This window comes from Colossoma macropomum, unplaced genomic scaffold, assembly GCF_904425465.1.
Source record: "Colossoma macropomum unplaced genomic scaffold, Colossoma_macropomum, whole genome shotgun sequence".
Taxonomy (NCBI): domain Eukaryota; kingdom Metazoa; phylum Chordata; class Actinopteri; order Characiformes; family Serrasalmidae; genus Colossoma; species Colossoma macropomum.
The window spans coordinates 295,005-317,935 of record NW_023494810.1 but is presented as its reverse complement, the minus strand read 5'-3'; the positions used below and the strand labels follow the sequence as shown (position 1 = coordinate 317,935).

At 41.1% G+C, this 22,931-nt stretch overlaps 1 protein-coding gene across 8 annotated transcripts in view; it reads left to right on the top strand.

The window, feature by feature from the left end:
- The first annotated feature begins 2,985 nt into the window (after positions 1 to 2,985).
- ece1 (endothelin converting enzyme 1) overlaps positions 2,986 to 22,931 on the top strand; it is a 69,821-nt gene continuing 49,875 nt past the window's right edge. The window contains exons 1-2 of one of the 8 annotated variants that reach the window (XM_036560073.1): positions 2,986 to 3,155; positions 22,688 to 22,794. Coding sequence is in view for 4 of the 8 variants with exons in the window: in XM_036560068.1 (XP_036415961.1) it covers positions 3,153 to 3,155; positions 14,919 to 14,984 (69 nt within the window). In the remaining 4 variants the exon portion in view is untranslated. Of the gene's footprint in view, positions 3,156 to 14,918; positions 15,081 to 20,753; positions 21,129 to 22,687; positions 22,795 to 22,931 lie in introns of those variants that run through there. The other 7 variants (XM_036560069.1, XM_036560068.1, XM_036560077.1 and 4 more) reach the window with 7 other exon arrangements.

The window sequence follows — 22,931 nt, the reverse complement described above, 5'->3', positions numbered from 1 at the left end:
AAAAACTATTATTAAAATACATTTTTGACCAAAAATGTTGTCACAAAACTGCTGTCAAACAGAGCCTCGGATGTCAGGCAGTGAATTCATATTCATTTTGTGTATTAACTCCTGTTTGGTGTGAACAGTGCTGACTCTGCAAGTTTCTCTAGAATGGAGCACTTTCACACCAAACCACTCTGAACGACTTTGTTTACACCTTCACTATTTAATTATTTGGAACTTTGGGAAAATGGGTGGAGTTCCCCTTTGACTATAATACTGTCTACAGAGTGTGAATTACAGGGGGCTGTTTAAGACTTTAACACCCCTAAAAAGACACAAAGGTCTAAGAAGTTCTGTGCCCCCAAACTTTCGATGGGCAGAAGATACCACAACAACGTACACATATGGACAACAGTGTATATGATCGTTTTATTTCATTCAATAAGTACTGTACAACTGTTGTATATTGTGTGTATATATATATATATATATATATATATATATATATATATATATATATACACACACACACATACATACATATTTGTGTTTAAATCCTACAAGGGGGCTACACACCTAAGATTTTCACTCACCTGCACGTGTGTAAATGTGATGTGACAAACATGATTTCATATAAAATAAATATAATACAAATATTAATAAAATATATGAAAATACATTTCCAGAGAAACATGACATCATTACCCTGCTAGAAAAACCAGCATAGACCAGCATGGCTGATCACCAGCAAAACCAGCATGTTTTGGATGCTGGTACGCTGGTCAACCAGCATGACCATGTTGGGTGACCAGCTAAACCAGCTTAAATCAGCTTAGACCAGCATGGAATGCATGTTAGTCTGGGGTAGTTCTCAAGCTCTAGTCTCAGTAAACAGGTCAGTCTGTTCCGATGGAGACGGAGAGCTATTTACACATTCTTTGATAAATAAGAAATTCTTTTCTCAGGGCAAATTATTTATTTTGGTAAATAAATGTTCATCCTGTCAGACGGATGTAGTTCAGTGTTCGGTTATTCCATAATTTATTGTTGCAAGTTGACTAGTATAGCAGTGAAACGTAGCAAAGGAGTAACACAGGACATTATAAATCATGTGGAGTTATAAAACTGGTAATATACATGCAGTTTTAACTGTATATCCAGATACATCATTATTATTGTCCCCATTATTTTCACTCAGAGTCAGATCTATCCAGCAGATGTCACTGCACACTCAGAAACAGCGAGGAAAGAGGAGATCCCAGTGATGTGAAGGGAAAGGCTGTAGTGAGGGTCATTATCAAACACTTAACCTCTCACTGATGTCCCGTCAGGGTCAAACAAAGGCCACCATTAGGCATTGTTCACATGGTCCTGCTAACAGGAGCGTTTTACAGTCCATTCATTCGTTTAAACCTTGTTGCCATTGTTTTAATGGCTGAACTGAATGGCAATACAGTGACAATTGTCTTAATGACCTAATTGAATAATAATAGGCTGTAATAAATAGGCTGTAATATCCATATATCAGAATTCAGTTTATACTTTGGCTGAAAGTGTATTGTATGTTCAAAAGTATCCAGACACCCATTCAAAATACTGAATTCATTATGGTGCAACTATTGCTGACACACAGCTTGTATAATCTCCATAGAAAAGCATTGCTAATAGAATGAGACGCTCTGGAGTCGCCAGACCTGAGCCTAAAGTCACCATGCCAAATACCAAGCGTGGGCTAGAGGTGTGCAAAGCCCCCCAGCATTGGGCTGTGGAGCTGTTGAACTGTGGAGTGATGGAGCTCCATGAAACCTTTGGGGTGAGTTGTTCAGAGTTCACAAGGTTAAAATAGTTGTTACTGGTTTGTGGTTATGGTCAATGTAAATGGCTGACTGGTCTGAAGCTGATTCAGCTGAACTGTTCAGTTTCAAGGTAAATGTTGGGACCATCAGTGTTACAGTGTTACTGAAATCACTTGGATTTCCAATGTGGTACAACCAGCTGGAACCATCAGTATTGTACATGAATTTCCATTTCAAATTCAAACCCCAAATAATAACACTAATACAAATTTGTCTGAAATGATAAGACTGGAAAACAGAGTTTGTGTGTGTAAGGTACGTAAGCTGGACCAAGTGGGCCATTCTCAGCACAGCAGTGACACTGACACAGTGGTGTGTGTGAGAATAAATATATCAGGCACATGTTTGAAGTTTTTACATATCGTTTAGTGTGGCACTTCAGCCTCAAAATCTGGCATTAATCTACATAAATCTGGACATCATACACAAACTGTGTGCTACATTAAGTCATGGCAATTTAGAGAAATTAACTCTGAAATGCTAATTGAACAGAAATACGGTCAGATTTTTCACGGTCCTGAAGTGTATGTGACTGAAGGTTGGACATTATATGGTTATATTGCAGTGATCCCACATAATGTGGTCATTTATCCATAATAATTTCTGCAGCTTCCTCTTTAATGACGCCTCTGCTTTGGCTCTTTATCTCATACTGTAGATTGATGCTCACTGTGGAGCTGCTGACTGTCTTAGTAAAACCACATGGACACTTTTGCAACTAGTTGCACCAGATAGACAGACAGACAGACAGACGGACAGACAGACAGACGGACGGACAGATAGATAGATAGATAGATAGACAGACAGACAGACAGACAGACAGATAGATAGAGAGAGATAGAGAGACAGACAGACAGATAGATAGACAGATAGATAGATAGATATTTATCAATATTATTATTAACATTATAATAACACAAAAATACATAATCTTTATTTACATTTAACGATTTTGCTTTGCCAATTAGTTCCCAATGTGAGCCAATCACAGTGCAGGAGGCGAGAAACTACTAACCAATCATGGCACAGGAGGCGGGACACTGCCAGCCAATCCCAGCGAAGGGTACTGCTTTTGTCGGAACAAGCAGAAAGCAAACCACGCCCACACTGCAGCAGCGCCCTCTGGCCTTCAACTCGAACGTGATTGGTCAGAAACGGAGCGGCGCTATTGGCTGAAAAAGTGAGTATAATAAAACAGGGAAACTCACTAATTCACTAACTCTCAGCGCCACAGAGGGTCAGTCATATTGACCTCTGCGGGGACGGAGTGAAGAGGCTGCTGGAGGAAGAAGGACCGGACTAAGCTTAACTATGGTAAGAGTCTCTAAAACTGGACTGAACTGATCTGTTCTGAATTCACGATGGCGTTTCTGGAGTTCCTGAGGTCAGTTTAGTGGAGTTTAATGATTAACTGGGTTCTAGAGTTTTGTATGTTTGTCTTAGCTCAGCTTTTAAACTAGATTCTCTGGGTGGTTGTTCTATTAGAGAGAGGGGGGGAGAGAGAGAGAGAGAGAGAGAGAGAGGCAGAGAGACATGGGGAGATGGAGAGAAGAGAGAGAGAGAGAGAGAGAGAGAGAGGGAGAGAGAGAGAGAGAGATGTATGTATATGTGTGTATGTACATATGAATATTTTATTATTTTAGTCTTTCTTTTATACATTATTTCCTTCTTCACCATCATCTTCATATCTACTAGGATATTTTAATTGCTTTGGCAACAATTGTTCACTACAATTCATGCCAATAAAGTTATTTGAATTGAATTGAATTGAGAGAGAGAGAGGGAGAGAGACATGGGGAGATGGAGAGAAGAGAGGGAGAGAGAGAGAGAGAGAGAGAGAGAGAGGCAGAGAGACATGGGGAGATGGAGAGAAGGGAGGGAGAGAGAGAGAGAGAGGGAGAGAGACAGTGAGAGAGAGAGAGGGAGAGAGAGAGAGAGAGAGAGAGGGAGAGAGAGAGAGAAAGGCAGAGAGACATGGGGAGATGGAGAGAAGAGAGAGAGAAACAGAGAGAGAGAGAGACAGTGAGAGAGAGAAAGGCAGAGAGACATGGGGAGATGGAGAGAAGAGAGGGAGAGAGAGAGAAAGACAGAGAAAGACAGAGAGACATTTGGAGATAGAGAGAAGGAGAGACTAGGAAACATAAACAGAAAAAGAGACAGCAAGAAAGAAGGAGGGAAGAGAAATGAAAAGAGGGAGAGGATATATATATATATATATATATATATATATATATATATATATAGAGAGAGAGAGAGAGAGAGAGGGAGAGACAGTATTTTAGTGTATTTTTTCACTTGTTTCCAAGCCGGTAATGGTGTAGTGACGGGTCAGCTGTTGACCCCGTGCTGCTGCAGTGTGAACAGGGTTTAATCATTACCCAGAGCAGACGGAGAGCCGCGGTAAAGTAAAGAGAGCCCTCTGCCTGCTGCCCGTAAACACGGCCAGAGGCAACCCTTTAAAATCACTCTGTCGGATAAAGGAAAACTCTGCCGGCTCTGCTTCATGTGGGGACTTGTTTCTTGTAGACTTCGTGCTGCAGTTCATGTGCAGCTGAAATCCACGAATTTCATGATTCATCAGTGGCCAAGCAGCCCTATCATGATTTTCTGTGCAGCGTAAAGGTTTCAAACTGCTTTGTCATCCTCACATAAACGAAAAAGCAGAACAATCTTCGTATTTTATTGTCCTGTCATGAAGTCATTTGGACATGAGGCAGATTTCTGTGGCCTTAAATCCTTGACCACAGTACACAACCTGTAAAATCCTAACATCGTGGAGAGGCGACTGGGAGTCTTGTGGCTTCGCAATGAGTTCTGCAGATTTTTATGGGTGCAGCTTGAATTGAGGTTCCAAGGTGAAACACTGCAACTGTTTAACTTCCTTTCGGATTAATGTTGATATTTACACCGGTCAGGCATAACATTCTGACCACCTCCTTGTTTCTACGCTCATTGTCCATTTTATCAGCTCCACTTACTATATAGGTGCACTTTGTAGTTCTACAGTTACAGACTGTAGTCCATCTGTTTCTCTGATACTTTGTTAGCCCCCTTTTACCCTGTTCTTCAGTGGTCAGGACCCCCATGGACCCTCACAGAGCAGGTACTATTTGGGTCGTGGATCATTCTCAGCACTGCAGTAACACTGACGTGGTGGTGGTGTGTTAGTGTGTGTTGCGCTGGTCTGAGTGGATCAGACACAGCAGTGCTGCTGGAGTTTTTAAACACTGTGTCCACTCACTGTCCACTCTATTAGACACTCCTACCTTGTCGGTCCACCTTGTAGATGTAAAGTCAGAGACGATAGCTCATCTGCTGCTGCACAGTTTGTGTTGGTCATCCTCTAGACCTTCATCAGTGGTCACAGGACGCTGCCCACAGGACGCTGTTGGCTGGATATTTTTGGTTGGTGGACTATTCTCAGTCCAGCAGTGACACTGAGGTGTTTAAAAACTCCAGCAGCACTGCTGTGTCTGATCCACTCGCACCAGCACAACACACACTAATACACCACCACCACGTCAGTGTTACTGCAGTGCTGAGAATGATCCACGACCCAAATAGTACCTGCTCTGTGAGGGTCCATGGGGGTCCTGACCACTGAAGAACAGGGTAAAAGGGGGCTAACAAAGTATCAGAGAAACAGATGGACTACAGTCTGTAACTGTAGAACTACAAAGTGCACCTATATAGTAAGTGGAGCTGATAAAATGGACAATGAGCGTAGAAACAAGGAGGTGGTCATAATGTTATGCCTGACCGGTGTACTCTGTTCTGTATAAACAAATGGACAGTCTGGTCACAGGATAAGAGGAGAAATCTTTCTTGCATTAAAAAGAGGATGGGGGGGGCAGTGAACACACACACACATGGATTCACCAAATCATCAACCGTCTACTGATCTGTTATCTGTATATTATCAAACACTGTAGGTCATCCTGCGTTAATCAGTGTAGCTATTTACATCAGACATGTGCAGCATAGACGAAGTTTTTGGCATCTGCTGTTATAGAAGCATGTTAATAAAGTAGGTTTAGTGGGATATGATGATTAGCTAGTGGGCCTTGACCCGAGGCCTGGGCCACAGCCTGCGTCCACTGTTAGAAATAAAGGTTCTGTTCAGGTACGTTTTTCATTCATCAATGTACAAACAGTGTAAATGTTCCCTCAAAGCTCCAACAGTGGTTTTAAGGTCTGATTGTGAACCTTAAATAAGTTTCTCCAGGTGAAAAGTTCGTATTTGTACCTTTTCATAACCGAATGTTTTAAACAGAACAGTAAAATAAAGTCCTGGAGACGAGACGGGGTGTGTGGAGTCAGTACAGCTTAGAACATATCATTTCAGTGGATTATGGTTCAGTTATGTTCCCTGACTAAAGGTACTGAGATGGAGCCTTGAGGGTTCCACCCCAGTGACAAGAGGGGAACTGACCCAGTTTGGTACCTTTTTCTGAGAGTGTAAGATCCTGAACAGCCCAAAGCCTGGTGAGTAGATAATACAGCGTCGATGCAGCAGATGGGGGTTTAATTTCGTACCCAGGTGAGAACACCGTACTATACCAATAAGAGGCACTGGGCAGGACTCCTAACGCTGCGTTCACCTACATCTGTAACATGATTAAATTATCTGGACAAGAGTGTCTGTTAAATGCATAAATGCACAAACACAGTGGAGCTGTGTTCTATGGAGTGATGGAGCTCCGTCTAGTGCCTTCAGGATGAGCGGAGTACTAAGATCAGTATGTGACCTCATTAATGCTGTTGTGACTGAATGCAATCAAATCCTCACAATTCAACATGTAATGTGAAGCCGTCCTAGTCTTGTGGGGACAGATGCCTCTTAACAGCAATATATCGCTGTCGTCAGAGCAAAACTTCGTATCTCCAAAACGGTAACTTTACAGGAGAAGGAAAAAACCTGCTTTACCTTTAATGTAAGTCAATGGAACCAGACTTTTTTCCAAGCCATTTTGGGTCGTTTCTTTTGGTCCATTCTTCATGAAATTTACAGACAATGTAAAGAGCAACAGGCATTTTCAAATTATGCCAAAAACTGAAAAACGACAAAAATGGAAATACAAGGTTTTCCTCCGACAACGGCGATATGGTTGAGGGATGACTTAGTGGATTAGGCCAAACAAATGCACAGCCCTTTAGAACCCACCGCCAGATTCCTCTAGTTTGTGCTTATTTCACATCCGGCATACAACAGATGACATTAGCAAAACAAGCTACTTGTGAAATGCTGTGGTCAGCTAACAAAACAGTTTCCTCTTGCAAAAGGTAGTCTTTATTTTCCCTGCATGCAGTGTGTTCTCTGCACACATAGCGCACATCTGCTTTAATTTAATTTATTTGTCATTGTCAGGACATTCATGCATTGAAATGCTTGTGGTGAGGCTCAGCTAATCACTCTACAGCCGTAAACAAAGTAAAAATAAAAATAAAGAAAATACTGAATCTGAAACATATTAAATATACTCTAAATATAGAGGCAGGAGGGACCTATGTAGGAAAAAATCCTCTCTGCTATGTACAAATATATTTATATTAAACGAGAGATAATCTGTGAAGAATATATACATTTTAAAGTGACTTCAGTGACTCAGTGTTCTTATTATTTAAAGTGGCTTAGTGTTAAAGTGTTATTGTCCATATCAGTGATATGATATAATAATAATGCTGACAGAGTGACTGAGTTAGATGGTAGTTGGTGAAGGACCCACAGCTTGTTCAGAAGTCTGACAGCCTGTGGGTAGAGCTGTTCATTAGCCGGGCTGTTCTGGCCTGGATGCTGCAGAATCTCCTGCCTGATGGCAGGATGGTGAACAGGCTGCGTGCTGGGTGACTGTCTGACCGGATCTGTTTGATCTTCCTGAGGCAGCGGGACTGGTAGACGTCTGTAAGGCTGATGATGTATGTTTTTTTAACTGTTCTAATGTACGTTAGATCCGTGGACTAACGACAGGCCTGTTGTCCATTGAACAATGTTGGCGAGTGCATCATCTCCCCTGCTTCAGAGCTGTGCCTCCGCGAGGCGCCGGACTGGTTTAGAAATTTCACACTCAGTTTTTTTCCCAACTGAATAAGTCTGTGTTCCCACCCACATTTAGCCCAAAATGTCTCATGGTTGTCCCCAGACATTCTCAGTACGTGAGCAGAGGCTGTTACTGCAGCAGAGGGAGGACGAACTCCCTGTTATGACCATTGATTTCATAAGAAGCGTTGGAGTCTTCAAATCACGCATTTCAGAAAGTGCCTAGATTAGTATTCAAAAAAGCCTGCAAAGTCAAGGCCCTCAAACGAGCTGTAATAACTAATCGGGGTAGACTCTGATGATGTCAGTCACCTCGTATGAAGAGTAACACTTCTCGAGTGTCAAACAGAAAACAGGCTGATTGAGATTTGTGGCTATAATTGGGGTAAAACTGGCTTAAGCTGTGAGTGAAACGGTTAAATCCCCCTTATTTGCTTTCACCATGGGTTTCCTGTATCAGATTTACAAAAGCACTTCAGCCCTTAAGATCTGCTGCTGGACTTCTGAGTCATTCTGGTCAGCAGAGGTCAGCATGAGGCATAGTCTTACAGTGACTGTACAGTATGTGATTAGCAGGGGTGTAAATATCTGACCTCAGCAGTTCGATAACGAAAATCCTGAATGATTTAATCCATCATGAAGTTTAAAACTCGATTTGATTCAGTTGTTTGGTACAATTCAGAGTTACTGTTAATAATACAGCGAATGCACAAATGTGGCTGAAGGAACTGTTTACACAGTAAACACCCATAATTCATTGTAATATTACAGAATCAGTGCAGTTGAATCGCAAACCTCTGATCAAGAGACCTAATAGGCAGAAACTGAAGGGAAATTTCACAGGTTCTGCATAATTGAATCATGAAGGTGTAAATAAAGTTGGTTTGATGTGGTTTGATGTTCATTGCAGTGAAACTTACTGTCTCATATTTTTTACAGTGGTGCTTATAGGAACCAGAGGTTGTGATGTCCACAATGCAAAAAAATAGCCATTTTATTTATCATCCAAAACCACCAGTGAACCTACACGTCTTCTGAGTTTATATTTAATGGTAATGATGGTGAAATAGTGGTGAATCTGAAAAAAGTATGTTTTCTTTGGTAGTATTTTAAATTATTTTATTTTATTTTCCTATCACCACCACTGTGAACAACTCTGACTCATTAAAGTTCTCTAGAAGGGATTATTGCACATCAAACAGCTCTAAATAATTTGTTTGGATCTTGATGATTGAATTATGTTGAAATTTGGAAAAATCTGTGGAATTCCCCTTTAAGCCTCTATGACCCACATGGGGTCTCCTGTGGTCTCTGTTCGTCAAAACCTTAATGTCGGAGGATAAATGTTCCCCCTTTAGTACAAACACACTGAGGAAGAGTGATCTGACGTCAGAGGTCGTGACCTGGCCTCGGTTTCTTTCTTTATCGGCGGCCTTCGTTTCGTCACATGTTCCTGAGAGGAAGACAGAATTCAAAGGAACTGGGAGACGACCTGCTTAAATATGTCCAGCTACTTTCTTTCAACCTGTTTATGAGATTTTAAAGGGTTTTGAGCGTATTGGAATCCCTCCTGATGGTCCACACTCACGTAACGTCTGGAACTGCTCACTTTAAGAATAGGAGAAAGTTTGTCAACACGGAGCAGACGTGTACGTCTGGGGACGGTGGAGTGGACTGATGGCCTTCATAGGTTTTGAAGGGAGCTGAAATCAGGCCTGTATGTTGTACTGTTTGTTAATTGCAATGTCGGCTTTTGGAATTCCGATATCACAGAAGGTTTCAATATGCAAATTAACCTTATTTATTTACATATTTATTGAGCATCCTGACCAAACCCAGCCACTCAGAATGCGGTTTGTAATTTAATAAGTCCACTTCTATCATTGAAGTGGTTTTATGTACCAAAAACAGTCATCATTTTAATAAGACCATTTCCAATCTCTCTTTATAGGCTGTTTTTTACCGCTCATATGCAAATGACCTCTGTTCTGATTGGCTGCCCTGTACTGTGCATCATTCATAAAGCAGGCTGGGCTGAAACTGTCCTCATCACTGCAGTGTGAATAGGCAGCCCAAACTCTTGTAGGCTGATTGGGCCATCATATGTAAATGTGCTTGTGGTAGTGACCTCACAACCATGATCAATCCCGCAAAGTTTATGGACTGTTTATGGACTGTACAGATTGGGCAGTGAACGATACAGTTTGAAAAACAAAAGGCAACAAAAAATCGGTGGCTATTTTCCGTGATATGGGCCCTTTAATATATCGTGAGAAGTACTGCAGTCGCATTCCATATGTCCATATCACGCTTTCCTACTTGATATTCTCACTTCATGCCTCTACGGCTGTAGTTCACCACCGATGCAGGAATGGGCCACCTGCTTTTTCGGGCCATTTTACCGCAGGGTTGAATACAACAGGGCGCCTTATTGACCTTTAATACAGCTTTAAAGGGCCCAGATGCTTCATTTTTCTTGTATTTTTCATAATTGATTTTTTTACATGGTCATTTTCCAACCTCTCTTCATTGAACTGGCTGATTTTGTTACTGCACCTTTAAGACAGATATGTGTAAATGAGCTCTGTTCTGATTGGCTGCCCTGCATTGTGCCTCATTTAATAAGCAGTGCAGCCTGTAACACTCCTTAGAACCTTAGCGTGAATGGGCGGGGCTAAACTGCTGTAGGCTGAAAAGCAGATATATCCAAATTGACTTTTTGTGACATCACAAAAAAACAAATTCAAAGCAGTTTTTGCCGCTTAGTTTCCATATGTAGTCTGTATGGACTGATGTAGTGAATAGTGTAGTAGCTTTTAGTGTAGTTTTCACAATTTAACAATTACATTTAACAATAATTTAACAATTACATATTACTTTGAACTGTTTTATTAAAAATAAAAACAGAAAACTCTGGTATGGGCCCTTTAAAATGAGTTCAAATCTCATTTCCGTACACTGTTAGAAATAAAGGCTCTGTTCAGGTAAATTATTCGTTCATCAAGGTACAAACAGTGTAAATGTTCCCTCAAAGCTCCAACAGCGGTTTTAAGGTCTGATTGTAAACCTTAAATCAGTTTTTCCAGGTGAAAAGTTCGTTTTTGTACCTTTTCATAACCGAATGTTTTAAACAGAACAGTAAAATAAAAGCCTGGAGACGAGACGGGGTGTGTGGAGTCAGTACAGCTTAGAACATATCATTTCAGTGGATTATGGTTCAGTTATGTTCCCTGACTAAAGGTACTGAGATGGACCCCTGAGGGTTCCACCCCAGTGACAAGAGGGGAACTGACCCAGAGACAGCTTAGTACCTTTATTTCTAAAAGTGTACTCAAACAGGTCTAGTCATCTTTATTTAAAGACAAAAGTGCCACTTAAATATGTTCAACAGATGAATAAAACAATAAAACGCTTTTAAAAACATTAAATACAGTTATAAGACTGGACAAAACAGATGAACGAAAGGCAGATTGCAGGACAGTGAAAGGTCTGTGAAGGTTGCCAGAGCTTGGAGTGAATTTCTTGCTATTTTTTAATCTTCATTCCATTTCAAATAAGAAAGAAACTGCATTTTGTTCTAATATCGAGGGACAGTGTGGGTGCATATCTAACAGGCTGCATATCTCTGTTGTTTGTGGAGACACTTGGCGCTAAAATGTGACCTTATTCTTTAGCATTTCTCCAAACTGTTAAATAACTTGGCCGAATGTGAAGCATTGAATTCGAGCTGCGCTCCTGGATGCTGGCGGGACTCAGACCCTTTCTGAACTTTTCGTTTTCAGACCATTAGACATTCATGTGAAACAGAAGAAGAGAACGTGTCCTGGCCAGGAGCACATGAGGTTATCACGAAGTGTGTTTATATCTCACAAACAAGAGGCTTCTGTGTATGAAATCAGCCACAAACCTCCGAGCCACAAACCTCCTGACCTGACTTATATAACCAAACTGTGAGATACTCGGCTTTACTCCTCTCTCAGACACACTAACACTAGTTTTAGTGGTCAAACACATGTCCTATATGTATATATACATAAGTAGCCATCTATAAGTAATAATATGTCCTCTATGTATTATATAAATGTAAATATCTGTATGTAATAATATGTTCTGTGTCTATTACATATACAACACTGTGCGAAAGTCAGAGACCCTTCATTTGTTTAATTTCCAGTCAGAATGTCTATTAATCAGTTCTAAGGCGACATTTCTAAGATTAGATATAAGGCAGTCCACTTGCATTAGGAAGGGGAATGTCGAATGAAAATAAGTAATAAAAAAGCAGCAGTTTTCAAAACTGGAGTTCAGAAATTTGTCGTAAATTACAGCGAAAATAAGTGCAAAAACAGGAGTTTTCAAAAACTGATTAAGAGCTACAGAGAAAATGTGGCTCCTAACAACCACCTGGAAGAGCTGTTAGACCCCAAAACTGCCCCCATCAGATAAACAGCACTTAAAGCTTTCATCTCTGAGAGAGAGGAGAAAATCAAGCTGATCAGATCTGAAAACATCCACAGGTGTTTCTGTCCATCCTTCCACTGTGAGAAGACGACTCAGCGCTGTGGGTCTGAAAGGATGTGTAGCTGATCAAGAAGAACCTCACTGAGAAAAGGAGACAGACAAATAAGAAGATGATGTGCAGTAGAAGATCAGTACAGGAGGTGTGCAGTGAGGTTTTATGGACTGAGGAGTCCAAATTTGTAACTGTTAATTGGGTTGTATAAAGGAGAAAATGCAACCAACTTCTAAGACTGAACTTTGGAAGAGTTAAAAAATATCCCTGCAGATTTCTTCAAGAAACAAACACAGAAAAACAGGAGCTGTAGTAAAGGCCAAGGTCACACTAAAAACTGAAAAAATGTGATGTTATATTTACTTTGTGAGGCTTTTTTGACCTCATTTGATGCTTTTTGCGTTCGGTCAAAGTTTCATGACAAACGGACAAACAGAAAAGATCTAAAATGATGTAGAATTAAGTCTTATGGAATATTTCCTTCACAGTTAAGAGTGTTTGACCTTCTCCTGCATAGTTACTTTTATAGGAGATACAAGGTTTTGTTGTGACAGTGACAATAAATAGTTTCTACATTTTTCCTAACTTATACTTATTAATGGTTGTTTTGGCTGGAAATCCAATAAACGTGAAGTGTGGTCTCTGACATGTATGTAATAATAAGTAATAAGTAGTAATAAATATGTTACAGTTAAGCCTAAAACTAAAATTGGAGCCTTTGTAATTTTGCTCACTTTGTGTTTCGTAGGATCCGACACTGTAGGCCATAAAAACGTACAAAAACAAACACACACACACACACACACACACACACACACACGCACACACACACACACACACATTCCAGTCATCCTCTGGGAATGCTCTCGTGCCACAAATGGTCGACTGGTTTACAGGATCAGTGATGAATTACTGATGCATGCCTGTGGTTTACTGCCTTGTTGAATGACAGCAGGACCCAGTGCAACAACCCTGAATACTGAGCTCTCGCAGTCCTCACAGACCACACATCTGAAACTGCTTTCGGTCAGTCGAGGGCATGCTTCTGGTGCGGTTTGGCCTTTTACACCGATCTGAGACCAGCTTTACTGACCCAAAACCACTGCAAGAGGACAGTTCAGCCTGGACAGGATTGCTGTCCAGAGTCTCCTTTTTTAGTAAACAAGTAATGGAAGGTTACACCAGTTAGAACTGTAAACACAGCATGATTAAATCATCACGCTTTGCCTCAGATCGAGTCAATTTGTAGCTCCAGTGTGAAAATAAAGAAGTAAATTTGGACGACAAACATGTCTGGGGATCAGTCGATACCGATGCTGGTATCGGGCTCGTTTACTCTTACTTATCTTCACAAAAATGCACTGATACCAACATCTGATACCACCTGATACCGTGTGACGTAAGCCTAGTGTGTACCGCCGCGCTCATGAACAAACGACTCAGTCTGGCAGTAAACAAGGGTCTCCTCAGCTAAGTGCAGCTGACGCAGAGGCAGTCGGACACAAAGTCACTGGTCACTTTAAACATTTTGCCATGGCACATTTCCATCAGGCATACACTGTGATTTGAGTCTGCTTTAGCAGGAACACGATCACCACCGCTTTCCTAGAGGCTGACAAAACGGAGACGAAAAAGTCGACATTTGAGTCGACACCAAAATCTGCATATGCTGACTTTACTCTGTTTGAATAGAACTGCAAAGTATGAACTTTAATGTCGTGATTTATTTTAATAGTCTTTGTGAAGTAGGTTGTAGAGAGACACGCTGTCCTTCCCATGTACGTTTTCAGTGTTGTTAGCAAAGCTGCTGTAGCAGCATTTCTCTGAATGAAACAGCTTTACTGATGGTGGCCTATTCAAACGTACGATGTGAGTCACGAAAGAACAAGATTTCTAAAACTGCGCAGTGTATGTCTGGATTTAGAGGCCATTCAGCTGCAGCTCAACCAGCGTAAATCTCCGTGATTGAGCTCTTGTGTCTCCAGACGTGACTCCTGCTGTCGCTCTGCTACAGAGATTGATGTTGAAAGGGACAGATGAGGATCAAAACTATGAAACCTACTTTACTTACAGCTGTACAGAAGAATGTTTCTAATGTGGAACAAAACCCGCCACTGCAATGAAACTTGATTCAGGTAACTCATATAGCATAGCTAGCTGATCTACATCATTTAAAATCGGCTACGTTTTAATGATTTAACTGTTAAGGTACATTACACTCGTTTACATTAACAACTGCTTAATTCCAGGTATGTTACACAGTGGGGTATCGACAAGTACTGAAAATATGTACTCATTCCTGCACTCGGTCCAAAAAATGGTATCAATTCATCACTAAACATATCTTGGCTGATTAATGGAAAATTGTGTAATTATGATTTTCCACCAGTATATCACTGTAAACGGGGCATGTTGCGTTTTAAGAGAACGTGCTGTGGGAAAAGGGCTTCTGTCTGTTCACAGTGGATGTGGCATTTACCTCTCTGGACTGTTGTCCCTCTGACCTCCTCTTAGCCTCTTCCTCCGGGGCAGATGGATGATAGAGACACACCTCTTCCCCCAGAGCGTCAGACAGGATGCAGCCGGCACTGAGGCAGGTCATAGCCTCGGTCTGTGAGCGGTTGTGGATGTCGAGTGATGCAAAGGGACTGTGAAGAAGAATACACAGCATGGGCACAGAGTGCGATATGTAAAGTTAATGTTACCACGACAACATGAAATAAAATCCGATTACGTTGTAAAACCCGTTTATGCTCTGCCCACAAACGCACACAGGCACACACTGTAGCTCACAGGCTTTCGTCAGAATACATACGTTTACAGTGTGTTATTAATATCAATCAGTATCCATTATTAATGTGTGACGTCAGCTGTTAGGATAGATCAGGTCTAGGGTTTCTGTTGCGTAATCTCGTTTACTCATCAGTGCTAATAAGGATGTCTGAATGATGTGATGTGATCTGCAGATCTCATGTAGAAAGTCTTTGTGTTGTACTAACTGAGATGTGGATGTTAAGCATTCACAGCTTATAAGTTAATCACGCCATCTTGTGCATCTGACCCCTTCCCTGGTTCTGTCTGTGTGTGCTTTAGGTAGCCTATTTGTTTGATCTAGACACCAGCCATCTTTTCTTTTTGTGTAACTGCTGGCCCACAGATTGTTGTTGAGGGTCAGAACACACACTATGTTGCAGTGCATGCTGAGCACTATAGCGCATCTCAGGGTGAACCGGGCTGATAAGAACAGAAAATCATTTCGTGGGCCTTGTCTCTGACACATGGGGCATACATCATAGACATGGCCATATGGCATTCTAGAGCATTCTGTTTACGCAGTAGAACATGAGGGAGTGCGTTATCACGAAATAACATTATGGCTGTGATTTGGTCGCAGGCGTGAGCCGAAGGTGACAACACACGACCTCAAGTGTTCTATTGCTTTCATACAGCAGTTAAATAAATAATAAATACAGTAATAAATTAATAAACTGGGCCGTGAACGCGGCATTTAATGTGTTTTAATGTTCGCAGTTCCTTCACCAAATTATAGTTCCTTAACGAGCAGCTTGTTGCTACGTCAGAGTAACGAGCTCCGCCCACTCGCTGCTCAGCCGGCAGTTCGTTCTCCAGCTCCTTGGATTGTTGCAGCCAGTCTGTAAAGCATCTTACAGCCTGTTTAGTTTGGCGAATGGTGTTGGGTTCATTTCTGGCTGATTCCAGGTTGTTCAGCTGTTCTTCTGTCACAGCTGCCGACTGAAAAGCTGCTCAGTGGTGACGACAGTTTGGGAATTTAGTGTCGTCTCATCTTCAGAGTCTGACCAAATCGGCTGTCGGTCAAATGTGATCTTAAAAGTGTCCGTTTTCTGTTTGTGGCAAAGTAAGAAGTGAAAACGTTCAAATGGCTTGAGCGTCTCCTACAGCTGTCAAAGTCGGTGCTTAGCAATGGAGTCTCAGTGGAGTGATAAAGTGTTTGTGAAAAAAAAGTGATGTTATGGTGAAATAACAGCACAGTTAGAACGCTTCTCAACCAATCAGCTCGCGTGGCCGAAACGAACTGTTGTATAATCTGTAATTAGTACAATCACCATTTTTTCATAGTGTTGTAAGTTTTATCCACTAATCATTGCAGGTGAAAAGATTTCGCTCTGGTGCTCTGCTGGTCAATACCGGACATTCTGTCTCCGCTTACTGTGATGTGCTTTCTGTGGAAACATACCATGATGACATTGTGCAGTCGTTCTTGCGGATGGCGCTGAGTTCGGTTGGGATCTGTTTGTCACTTTGAGCCGGCACACACACATCCACATCTGCTGTGCTGAGGGAGCGAGCCAGGAAAGTGTCCAAATATGCGCCCCGGTGCCAGCGGGGTTTGTGCCAGCACATGCCAAAACTCAGCATACTCGCTGAGAACAGCATGGATTCCAAGTGAGTAAATACTTGGGGCAAGAAATTTGACAGGTCACCTGGCACAGGACTACAACCCCTCTGCTTATTGTTCTGTCCTGATGATCCCGAAGAACGAAATGAGGATGGGAGAAAGAATTTTTAGTATTCCAAGTAGTTTTGGGTCATTTCTGTTGGTCTAATTATCATGAAGTGTTCATGCAGTGCAAAAGGCAGCTGCTACTTTCAAATGATGTAAAATAAAACCAGAGGAGTGTATTATGTACTGTATTTTAGCCTTTGGACTGTCGGCATACCCAAAGTAAAAGGAGCTCTGTCCCTACATGCTTTGGGCTGCAGTCATGATCTTAAACTCGTTTAAAAAGTTACACTCTCAGGTTTTTCTCCAACAGTCAAAATAACTGTGTGAATGACTGACTCAGAGTAACAGAGTCTAGAATGAAGGAGTTTATTTCCTCCTGACTCAGATCTCGGAACTGATCGCTGAGTCTTGTCGTGTTATCAAGACCACATGTTTTGGATTATGATGTATCTCTGGAGAGCGGCGAGGCTTTGAAGGTAAGGACCCACAGAACATTCCTAAAACTACCATCTAATATGTTATTTGACATGTTATGTGGTGCTCTGTAGCGCAGCATTGCGTCCCTCAGCCTCGCTGGTTTGACAGGATTCATGATTTCGCAGTCATCAGTGTTCTTTCACTACCATGAATAGATCATACAACCGTCGGGGCCTACAACTCTGGTTCCAAAAGGATTGGAACACTGTCTAAATTGTGAAAATGCAATGATGTGCAAATCATTTAAACCCCATATTTAACTGAAAACAGTACAAAGACAACATCAGATATTAAAAATGAGAAATTTTATTCTTTTTTAAAAATATACTTTCTGAATTTGATGCCAGGAGCACGATTCAAAAAAGTTGAGACAGGAGCAACAGGGCAGAAAAAGATGGTAAATATAGCAAGGGGTTCACTGTTTTGTGAAAGACAAATAGTGCAAGAACTCAAGAATAACATTTCTCAACATAAAAAGAACTTTTATGATTTCATCATCTACGGTATATAATATCGTTAAAAGATTCAAAGAATCTGGAGAAATCTCTGTATGCAGGGGACAAGGTTAAAAACCAGTATTGGATGGCTGTGATCTTCAGGTCTCAGGCAGCACTGCATTAAAAACGTGATTCCAAAACCACTGTCTGTGAACACAGTTCATCACTGCCTCCGCAAATACAAGTTAAAACTTTACCATCCAAAGAAGAAACCAGATATAAACAGGATCCAGAAACGCCGCCGCCTTCCCTGGGCTGAGCTCATTTAAGTTGGATTGAAGTGATAAGGAAAAGTGTCCTGTGGTCCGACGAATCAAAATTTGAAATTGTTTTGGGAAATCATGGACGCTGTGTCCTCCAGGCTAAAGAGGAGAGGGACCATGGCTTGTTATCAGCATACAGTTCAAAAGCCAACTTCCGTGATGATATGGAGGGGGGGGGGGGCATTAGTGCACATGGCATGGCTCACTGGCACATCTGTGAAGGCTCCATTAACGCTGAATGACATATTCAGGTTTTAGAGCAACATATGCTGCCATCCAGACGACGTCTTTTTCAAGGAAGGCCTTGATAATTTCAGCAAAACAATGTCAAACCACATTTTGCATGTATTACAGCAGCATTGCTCCGTAGTAAAAGAGTCCAGTGCTAAACTGACCTGCCTGCAGTCCAGACCTGTCACCATTGATAACATTTGGCACATTATGAAATGAAAAATACAACAAATGAGCCCCTGAACTGAAGAGCAGCTGAAATCCTGTATCAAACAAGAACAGAAAACATTTCACTTTCTAAACTACAGCAGTGTCTCCTCAGTTCCCAAACGCTTACAGAGTGTTGTTAAAGAAGAGGTGATGAAACACAGTGGGAAACAGGCCACGTTTTTGGGATGTGTTGCTGGCATTAAATTCAGAAAGGAAATATATTTTTCAAAAAAAACAATAAAATTTTTCAGCTTTAACATTTAATATGTTGTCTGTGTACTATTTTCAATTAAATATGGGGTTCAAATGATTCTCACATCACTGCGTTCTGTTTATATTTACATTTTACAACTTTTTTGGAAATAGGGTTATAGGTAAGTATATATAAACACAGCTTCCCAGCTGTAACATTAGCTATATGGCTTCCTTATGTGCTTACCAGCTCACATGAGAAACATTTCAAACAGCCCACCCTCATGTCTCCACCCTAAAGTACCTGCAGTCTTTCAAAAGTCCCTCCCACCTTCAAGATACATCATCAGAAGGGGTTTTCCTTTAAACCTTTAAACCAGAAAATCTCACTCTAGAGATAACTGCAGCGCCTCTGTAGGATTGCTTGTTTACAGCAAGGGTTGCTTTTTTCACTTGGGCCTTATAGAATAGTAGCATTCCTTATTTATTTAATCCCCCCTTGGAATCTCTTATTCATCTGGCTTACTTAATATTTTTCCTTCCAAACACCACAAAGTAAACTCATAATTCACCGTTTCCCACCACGAAATGCCACACAGATCCACGTCTCCCACAGAGTTGGAAACAGAAGTCAGCTTTTTTGTCATTACCTCTCCTTCACACCGCCTCCTCCTTTCCACACACACACGAGACGACATTGCTTTGCCCTTCTCAGGTCGTGAGAAGCTGGTTTGGGCAGAGTTGTTGCAGAATAAGCCAAATGCCTATCAGTGCTGGGCTGGGTGTGGGTTCGTTCTGGAAGGAAAGATAACAGCATCTGTGGCCAAGATGGTTTGACTGGCAGCCGCCTCTACGTGCCTGTTCGAAATCATTGTTTGGCTGAAGGGAACTGGAGCTGAGATTTTTGCAGACCACAGAGTTTTGACCACCAGTGAACGGCTACATAAGGAAAACTGTAGTGCTATTTTGAAATTGCACCCCAAAAATTCACTCCGTTACCATCCCCCCCCCCTCTTACTTCAAATGTGGCTGATCAGCCAGGATAGTTTTGTGTCTGAAGTTTCTTTAGTGTTGCACTTGAGCAACGAGGCTAATGTAGTGTTTTAAACTGCGCCTAAATCATTACACTGTGTCGGGTTGTCAAGTAATCTCAAACAGAGCGATGTTCAAAAGTTTGGAATCAATGTTTTAATAAGTTAAAATCGATGTAATTGCAGACAGGTGTAGAAATCAATGCTAATATGCAGTTTGATGGGTTTTAAATAATTACTAGGACGCTTTGAAAAATAATTAAGATGTTTTATATCTGGCCACATTAATGATCAGAGCTATAGATGATTCTGAAAAGGTTAAAAAAGATTTACAGCATCAAAAATCATCAAATCTTAACACAGAAAACTGGACATGAATTACTGTGAACAGAGGTACAGTTTAGTAATAACATTAAAAACTTTCTACACTTATTGTCCACTTTATCAGCTCCACTGACCGCATAGTTTCACTCTGTAGTTCTACAGTTACAGACTGTAGTCCATCTGTTTCTCTGCATACTTTGTTGGTCAGGACCCCCACAAAGCAAGTGTTATTTGGGTGGAGGGTCTTTCTCAGCACTGCGGTGACACTGACGTGGTGGTGTGTTAGCATTTTTTCAACATTATGACGAATGATTTAAAGCTATTGAACAGTAGTGTAGACTTGCTTATGCAGTTCCCGACACGGTTTGATCTATGAAAATGGACAAAAGTACGTCATACAGCTGAAAACAGTAGCAGTCATTCTGAATGCTGAACTTTATCTGTACTTTTGTTCATTTTTATAGAAAACAGTGTGTCAAACAGCACCAGAAACCACTGAGACAGGCCTGTTTGTGATTACTTAACCTCCAAGGCAAAGGTGTGGTGATTTATTGGTGGCTATAAGCTTTGTTAGCCTCAAAGCTCCAGTGCAAAACTAAAGAAGCTTTAGACGCCAAACGTCTCACCAATCTCGGCTGATCAGCTACATTTGGGGCTGGTCTGTGTAAATTCGATTTCTGGGTAACGTCTTGCTTTAAGGAGAGAAGCCAGACATCCAGAACCTGATAATAAGAAACAGAAATGAGCAGTGGTGGTTGATACCTTATAGATACTGGAGTCGCATATTTTTACATCTGTTTATGCAAATACCGTCCAACAGTTTACATAGCAGCCTTGGAGCTGTTTTACGTGCACATTTTACGAGCTATAAATCCAGCTGTGCGCACAGTTTAAATCAGACAGTAAGAGGTGATAAAACAGGCAGGGATAAGAGCTCCAACTGAAGAAGCTGCAGCAGCTCTGCTTCTGGAAAGTGTTGGTATAGTGAGGAGGAATGCAGTATTGGACTTCTAAGAGTTTTCAGTGGTGAGATTCGTTTAATTTACTTGTTGGAATGACTGAGTAAGACTGCTGGTTACAGTTGATATTGATCTTGTTGTAAACAGGTGTAGTTCATCCACTTCAGATTCACCCACATTATTTATTTTTTTACTTTGTGCTTGTAAATATGATCGTATATATGTATGTATTCATAGGCATAAAGAGATATGTTTAAAAATGGAATCGATAGAGAAAAACGGGTGAATAACATTACTCTGAAGCGAAGGCTGTTACAGTTTTGAGGCAGTAAAAAGTGAAGAAGCATCATTGAGGTTTAATTTTGGCTGATTCCTCTCTGCAAACCATCTTCAGCTCCTCAAGATTTCAATGATCCCCTTTAATAGACTCACAATTTAAAAACTCTCCATAATTTTTCCCTGGGAGTCGTGTCGGGAGATCGGTAGCACCTCACCTTCTTTTTTAGAAATCAGTCTTGAGTTACTGTGGCTGTATGTTTGGGTTCGTTGTCTCCCTGAAATGTAGATCCCCAGACTCGGTTTCTTGGCCAGCGAAATGAAATTCTCCTGTAACGTCTCCAGACTCATCACTCTGTTCATGTTTTCTTCGATGACATGTGAAACCCCAGCGCAGTGTGAAGAAAAGCCGTCCCATTTAATGATGTTCCCGCCTTCGTACTTCACTGTGAGTGTGGTATTCCTGGGATCTTACAGGCAATCTTTCTTTCTTAAACATGATCAGCTGAATCGCTGCCAAAGAGCTTTTGCTTCATCTGATCAGAGTGAAGTGTTCCAGAACAGTTGAGTGATCTAAATCTTGCATGCCACAAATGTCTGGGGATGACCAGCTCTGGTTCTTCTTGCATATTCTTGAACCAGTCGTACTGATAGGGATGTTTAAGGTCTTTGTTAGGGCTCTGTAGACGCTTCACGTCAAGTCGAGTGGTTTTTATTGTCATTCCTCAACTTTAATACACTCCTGGGCAAAAAAAGGCAATATAATTTGGATTTTCCTGATGGTTCTGGAGTCCAGATTTAAGCCCTATAGAGATGATTTGGTCTCACATTAAACACAAACCAGCTCAGCAGTGTTTTCAGCTGTTTGAAGCCGTCAATGCTGAGTGGATCAATACTGACTCTTCTCTCTGTAAAAGACTGTCTGCAAATTTACACACTAAACTCCAACACTTACAGAAATCAAAGGGAAAACTCTCCCTTGTTAAGCTACTTTATCTATTTGTTTAATGATTTGTTATTAAAAGTTGAATATTTTTTTGCACAGGAGTGTCCATTGAAATGAAACATTGTTCTTCAGGCCACATGGTGCAACACACAACAGTAGCACATTACACAGGACAGCATAGACTGCAGATAAGCGAGAGCGTGAAATGAGTGCAGACAACAAATATTCAGAACAATAAATACACGACAATAAATACGAGACATGACTTATGATTACAAAGTTAAAAGGCATTATGTGCATAGATTTGCGTAGATTCGGAGTGGATGGACTAAATAACAAAAGCAAAAAGTGTCTGGATGCTCTTCTTACTGTATATAAACGCTTTACCTCTACTGTACTTACAGGTGCACAAGGACATCAGTACAAAAACAAGACCTGGGACTGATTTCTTGGACACAGAACTAAACAGAACGTTTGAATGATGCACTTTTATCTGTGAAAAAGGACAAAAGTACGTATAGCTTAAAACAGTAGCAATCATCTGGAATTCTGAACTTTGTCTGTTCCATTTGTATAGTAAACAGTGTGTCAAACAGCACCAGAAACCACTTCATCAGGTCTGTTTGTGATTACTTAACCTCCGAGGTG